Raw genomic sequence first — 7751 nt, forward strand, 5'->3', positions numbered from 1 at the left:
GAGTAGGTGAGTTTGTGTGCGTATTCGCGTATGTGTGTGTATATACGATTCCATTGAATATTTACTTATTTACAAAATTAGAAAACACAAATTCCTTACATAAGCTGGAATTGACATTTGTGCTCGTATATCATAGTTATTTTACTAAACAAATTTAAAATCCCAGATTCAGAGAGAGAGATAGAAATATTACAGCATTAGTGAAACCATCTGGTAGAACATCCTATTATAAGGAAAACTGATATGTGATGTCCTTTATTATATATAATAAAATACCATTGCATATAAGGAAACTACCACAAGGGCTATTTTTACATCATTTAAGGATATGGTTAGTAGATAAATGCTACTATACTGTTAAGGATTATTGATGATATTTAATAAAATAAATACGTAATGTAAGTTAGCAGTTATAAGTAGAATTGTTTTTAAAACAGGTATAATACTTAGTTACTTTAGTTACATATATATGTTTATAAAATTGTTATATATTGTTTAAAACAACCTTTTAAGCATGTTTAAGAAAACAAAAAATATTTCATTTCTTTCATTTACAATACGGAATATATCACATATACACAAAGCAATGTACACTTTGCTTGATATTTATCTCTACGAAAGCTCATAAGAATATAAAATAACTTCCTTGGTATTTACACACTAAAGTTTATAAAAGCTAATTATTTAAACTAGCGATAATTAGCTTTTTCAAAATATAATAACATGTAGAAACTAGAAATGTAGATATGAAAAAGTTTACAAGTTTTAACTCAAGTTTTCCGTTTATACTTAGAATCTTTAAACGAGGTAACTTGAATATGGGAGCGAAGTTTTACAATTATATTTTTATTTTACGACGAATGTTGAAGTACAAATTCTAGAGATTTTTACTTTCCTTTCTCTAGTCACGGGTTTTTCTATGTTTGCTAACTAATAAGAACATTAAGTGACAAAGTGAAACATTGTTTCACTTACTTACTTAACGGTCTTGCTAAACGATGAACGAGAAAACATGCGACCTCCAACAAATAATTTTAAACTTAAGTTATTTGTATTTTTTATAGGAGCTGTGATTTGAATAATATTAATAAATTTACGATTAATACTAGGTTATATTAATAATCTTTGGAAGAAAAACAGACGTTTGACGACGATCAATGTAGACTTAAAAAAAAAACTTAATTTAGTTTATGGTGCATTTCCTGTTAAGCAATTGCTTAGGAAAGTAACTATTTTGACTCTTAGTTATTAAATCGAACAAAATACACGCTTAATATACTTTTTGAATAACACTATAGCAGAGAGTCTCTGATAGCAGCTATTGAACTGTATTACCTCGACGCTGATGCCTTATTTAGAAATGATGTCTTCACTTCTACTTATTCTTAGATTACCCTACAATTCTAACAATCAGTTTTTTGAAAATATAATGATCCTTCATTTCAGCCCATAGACGCCCACTGCAAAACAAAGGCCACTTCCAAAGATATCTATAGGAGTGATATGCCATAATCGCCAAGTTTAGCAGGCTGGTGGCGATCGCAGTATGGTTAATGGTATGCAGTAGATACTGCTTCCCATCTTTTGCAAACTTATTTGTAAGTAGTTGCAATCTTATATAATTAATGCAAAAATTGTGAAATATTAGAGATTATATCTTCGGAAATAGAACGCGATATAGGATCGCAAACTCCAGTCAATATCACATGGCTACCACCACTCAAAACTGATTGCTTGCGTAAATACATGTATAATTGCAAATACAACACAGTTTGATAGGAATAAAAAATTAAGGTTTCTTACAGCGAAACTTGTATGAATGTTAACTGATATAGCAAAAAATTACTTAAGTTAGACTTACAATAATTTCTTTCATCGAGTTGATAAAGTAAGAAGCTACTTGCCAGTCTCTGTAAACCATACCCCTACCTCGAGGATTACGGTTTTAAATGCAAATTGAATGAGAGCTTCGGCTAAATGAAACTTCGGAGGCGAACGCGGCTGAAATAATGTCGAAACCGGGCTTAGTGCAACATCCCGCTTATTTTGGGGAACGAGAAACCAACTAAGTGAATAATTCGAACCATCTTTTAATTATCTTGGTGATTTACGTGTTAATCTTAAACATATAGAAATATTTTACATATGATACATACAATAAACACTAAAGAAAACACTAGTGGCAAAAAAGATAATAAATAGTGGTACCAGACACATGAAATGTACTAAATTAAAAAAAATAAACACTAGCGAAAAACGTAAGTGACACTAATGTGAAAATATAGTAAATAGTGGTACCAAACACAAAAAGTATTAAAATAAAAATAAAAATAAACACTAGCGACAAACATGAGAAATAATAGTGACATGAAAAGGCTAATGACTAAACACTAAAGGAAGCACTATTCTCCAAACACAATAAATAGTGGTAACAGACAGATGACATACATTTAACCAAAAATAATAAACACTAGCGACAAACTTCATTTTTACGCTAGTAACAGAATAAACACTATCAATAATTTAGCGAAGGCCACAAAAAAACAGTAGCGTGAAAAATATAAGAAACACCATTGACAAATACACAAGTGAGAAACACCGGTAGTTACACAAAGTAAACACGAGTGAAAAATACAAGAAACACAAATGTTAATATAAACAGTGTATATATTATTACAGATATCATATGTTATAAGCTTCGGATTTTAATATTTCGATACAATTGCTCACATTATCTTCATTTAAAATAGACCTCTAAATTGATATCAATATGAATATTCCTGTCTTCCTCGCAGAATAAATTGGTCATACGCAGGAAACCAGATCTTAAATCGTGTGTAAAACTGTAAGACATATAAAGACATTTTAATGTTTGTTTATAACTAGGTAAGTCGTACACAATGTTGGGGCGGCCGGATGCAAGCGGATCTCTGGGAGCGATACCATGCGCCATCACCTGGCTATTTCGAGGCATAGCAGAGCAGCGACACAAATGCGGCACACGATTCTCTGTCAGAGTGTCTGCTGTGGAACTGTGCACCAACACCAACCAGATACGGGATCTCCTCGCACCTTATCAGAACGGTAAGTGTTTTTATAACTAATGTCAGGATCCAAAAATAATACAACTTATATTTGAAGTTTAACATAACGTTACACTTGAACTCTTGTTTAACTTTACATTTATATGACGTCACATTCTCCAACAAATCTCCTCATATTATTACACTATACCTCTTATTGTTTACTACTGACGACTTTCTCTTATTGATCAGTTACTCCTGCTGTGATATCTTATCGGAATACAATTCGTGACTGGTTTTTATACTTCTTCCTTTCCATTCACTATCTTTATTTGTCAGGACTTCGAATGCTATGGCCTAAGCCGCAGTATATATTTCAACTAGATTGTAGATAAACGCTTAGTTGTCTTTATTGTAAGACTTCAGTGTCACGGAATTACATTTCAAAAGCTTCTTTATCTGCTGTCTCAACATTATAAAGGATCAAAGGACATAAGGGAGTCTATACGAGTGTTTTTAGTTCCGATTTGTTATATTCTTGTTGGCTCTTTACTCAGTACAGACGTTGCTATCCTACCTATGCTAAACATTCCAAAAAATAAATTTGAATTAACTAATGAGAGAAAATCAGTTAAGTTAAAAGTTTATATCCAAACATAGAAAAAGAAATTGTAATAGTATTTAAATAATGAATTTCTTTATAAACACTAGGATAAACAATGTAATAGCCCCCTACTATCGTGTTAAAAAATATTAAATCATTTTATATTGTTCACAGATACAGAGCAATCGCCAGGCGTATACCTCCGAGACGACCCACTGTTCGGAACACATCTACAAAATCAATCGGAATTACGTGTACACAGCGCCGAGAAGGCAGCCTTTTACTTAGACGCTGCCTTAGCCACAAGAGGAGCCAAGGAAGAAGGAAAAGACAGTCATCTATTGTACACTTTGCATGTTTATCAATACAGCGTTGGCGGAAAGGGTGCCGGTAAGATGAATTTCATTTTAAATTATTAGTAAAAATTTAATAACGAATCACTCATTTTATAAATCCTTTTTTTCAGTTGCTGGTGGACGAAGTCGGTTACATCTCATTGATCTAGGAAACTCTGAAAGGGGCAAAAGTAACGGAGGAATACCGCTATCAGGTTTAGGGAATATTCTGCTTGCTATATTTAACGGCCAACGACATTTGCCATATCGTGACCATAACCTGACGCATGTACTTAAAGAGTGTCTTGGTTCGTTGACTTGCCATACGGCGATGATTGTGCACGTCTCGCCAAATGTACAGAACTATTCAGATACTCTCACTACCTTACAGCTGGCATCAAGAATACATAGATTGCGAAGAAGGAAAATGAAATATTCCTCAAACAACAACGCGGGTTCTGGAGGAAGTTCCGGCGAAGATGCTTCAAAACCCAGCAGTAGTGAGCCAGATCCATCTAGCAGCGACTTATCTGCCGACACTGTCATTTATGTAGGGCCAATGGATGATGCGACAGACGGAGAACATCCCCCTGTTTACATACCACATATAAACTCAGGGGATAATAGATGTGTATTAAGCAAAGCCCTTAGAGGATCGGCCGCAGAGCAAAAACACAAGTCATCTTTATCCAAAGTCGTAGAAGAAAAAAGTCCTGTTCATAAATTACATTCATCACCAAAATCATCTCCAATGAAAATTGGAATTCAGCCAACTAACCAAACACCCAAGTCCTCTCCTGTACATTCTGCAGCGTCAAAAGTTACACCGTTAAAGAAAACGTGCGTTAAATCTTTTTCTGAAGAGGGTAAAAGTAACAGTGATGAGCACTGGATTGATGGTCCACGAATATCTAAGTCACGATTAGTTGAGGCTAGACATATTATAAAAGAAACACAAGTAAAGAAACGAGAAACGTGGATAGACGGGCCCATGCAAGAAAGCAAAACGCCTTTGCATTTCGAGTCCGTACCTGTACAACCAAATACAATACCTCTGCAAGTCGGCGTTTTAAGTTCGCATGGAAATGAAAGTCTTGGTTACGGCTACATGGACAATCATAAGAAAAACATGATAAGGAAATGGGTTGAAAATCAAACTTCTCAAATACATAAATCTAAACATAACTCACCAAACCACAAATTTCAACCTGCACACAGAGACTTGAGTCTTAAAACATCCGAGGAACCCGAGACAACACACAAAATGGAATTAATGAAGGACTCTTCTAGGCGTATACATGTAGAAGAATCAACTATAAGAACTGGATTAAAGGCTGGATCTAAAGGTATGGCAATAGAAGAAGAGAACGTCGGGCCTCCGTTTTCAGATCATATGTCTAGAAGATCGAGTAGCTCTAAATCGGCAGCCAAAAATGAACCAGACGATGACGATGATAGCGAAGAAATGGCAGAAATACCTCCCGCACTGCCATTGATACAGCCCAGTAGCTTAAGTAGTAGAGAAGTGTCAATGGAGAGCTTAGACTCAAAATATAAGGAAAGATTAAGAATGGAAGATGAAATGGTGTCTAATAGAAGTAGAGACATCGATACGCATCATCATATGAGTAAAGGACCTGGTGAAGAGGATGATGATGAAATGTTAGAGATAATTGAAGTCGAAGAACCATTGGAACCAGTTCCAATGCAGGATAGTTGTCTTCAAGTTACAGAAGAAGATATCGCATTTTGTATGGGCTTCTCACAAAATGCTCTCCCTGAGTTAGATCATGAAGACTGTGATAGTCATCCTCTTAGGATACTTAGTCAAGAGAATCTTACAGTAGCTTCTACGTTCACAGATACATTGTCCTTATATAGTGAAGTAGAAAGGCAAATTAGAAACGAATCATATCTTAGGCATTTGGGTTTTTATGGTGAAAATTTTTGCGGGGATCAGCCGTTAGTTGATATCAATCCTCACGAAAGCTTACAGTCTTCTCGATCAAGAGTTGATGATATATTAGGTTTGACAGAGTTGTATGACTCACGTAGACTATTAGACGGAAATGATGTTCCTAACACTAAGATTGCTCCTCAGTTTCAATCATTATCTTTATGCAACGTTCGAGACACTGAAGAGTATCACGGCGATGGATCTGTTTACAGTGAACCTGCCTATAGACCGAGTGACAAGATTTGTAACAGTTGTAAACGTTCTATGTCAAGACCAGGGAGTGCTGTTGATGATTGTGCATATCAAGACTTAGACGTACCACATAATGATTACGGACCGTTCGAGAGATACCGCGGTAACGATATCACTGATGCTAGAATTGCCTCCTTAAGGCATCCTGATGGGGCATCTGATCCAAATTTAAGGGAGGAAAAGCGTGTCCCCGGTAATGGAGCACCGTCAAGTACATTTAGAGATTTAAAATCTAATTTACATCTTGAAGTCTCACCTCCTGTAGTCACAACTGAGCCCCGTATCGAAAAAACTGAGAAAGGTGATAAAGTTGTTGCCAGAGTAGTAGCAAGCTCTAAACCTGACGGATATGACAGTGGACATGAATCGACTCCTAGGACAGGCAAACACAGTCCAGCAGCCACCTCAAGGCGTGCTGAATCTGGATATGACTCAGTACCCAGGGATTCCGACGCATCCTCGCTAGACTCCTATCCAACGAGACGAGCAGCTGTGGCTCGTGCGCATGCGAAGAAACATACTACAGCTAAATATAAACAACACAGTGATCGTTCCTTCTGCTCCTGGCTGAGAAATCCGTTTACCTGTAAATACGCTGATACCGATCCCGAAATAAGCGATTTTTAAATTACAAAATATGAATGATTTCTTAAAGTACAAAGCTTGTACTTTTAGTATTTCAAATTCTAAATAATTTGTATCGTTAAGCTACGTTACCGAATTTAATCTGGAGACTGCTTTTGTACTCTAGATGTACTCGTATTTATACAACAAAGGCTTGGCACTAATCCCATGAGGTTACCACTGTATTTTTCTAATCCTAACTGAAGCTTCTAGCTCCGTGCTCTTAACTTAGTTGTAACTATATAAAAAGACGTCTTTTGTCTATGATGTAAATACGGACGTCACTGAATGCCTTTCGACTGTTGTTTTTGCTCATTTTGTACTTTTGTAGTTCTTTACTGATCTTCTATATAAATAAATAACGTCTGTTAACGTAGCATTGCTATGAAGAGTGTTAATAACAGAATCAAGTCTTCCTCTGTCTTCCCACTCAGTGACCTCATATCGAGAAGGCTAAGCTACATTTTGTGAATTCGTATTGGCATTAAATTTGTTGTAACCACTGAATAAAAATTATTTAACTCCACGAACGGTACTTGTACTTAAAAATTACTTCTTTAAAATATCAACTGTTCGTTAATTTATCTAATTTAGGACAATCATTGTTATTATCACCGTATGTAGATCGCGCTAAGATCTGCATTAGATTTTAGTTTTATTGTTGAGTGAAAAATTTCAAATCGAATGTGGGTGGTTGAAACAATTCTTGATTTTAATAGTTATATATACATTTTTAGTGATAAGACTGTTGTGTCATTGGCCATGTTCTTTATAGCTTTAATACTCTGAAATTGTAACTAATATTGTTCAATATTTCAAAGTCGGAATCTCCGTTTGTACATAGCTCGCAATCACTGTGGCTTTATCGAATGTTGGTGAACTTAGTTATCGCTTCATATTGTCAATGTTTTGTTATTGTACCATTGTAACATTATAAATATTTATCGTAAATTCTA

General features: G+C 35.3%; 1 protein-coding gene across 1 annotated transcript in view; it reads left to right on the forward strand.

The window, feature by feature from the left end:
• LOC137932780 (kinesin-like protein CG14535) overlaps nt 1-7352 on the forward strand; it is a 326319-nt gene extending 318967 nt beyond the window's left edge. The window contains exons 5-7 of the mRNA XM_068776453.1: nt 2887-3084; nt 3802-4017; nt 4094-7352. Of these exons, the coding sequence (XP_068632554.1) occupies nt 2887-3084; nt 3802-4017; nt 4094-6798 (3119 nt within the window). The 3' untranslated portion in view covers nt 6799-7352. The remainder of the gene's footprint in view (nt 1-2886; nt 3085-3801; nt 4018-4093) is intronic.
• Nucleotides 7353-7751: the final 399 nt, after the last annotated feature.

Source organism: Battus philenor, unplaced genomic scaffold (assembly GCF_028537555.1).
Source record: "Battus philenor isolate CCGP_79_NKW_IND1 unplaced genomic scaffold, ilBatPhil1.0.hap1 SCAF_12, whole genome shotgun sequence".
NCBI lineage: Eukaryota > Metazoa > Arthropoda > Insecta > Lepidoptera > Papilionidae > Battus > Battus philenor.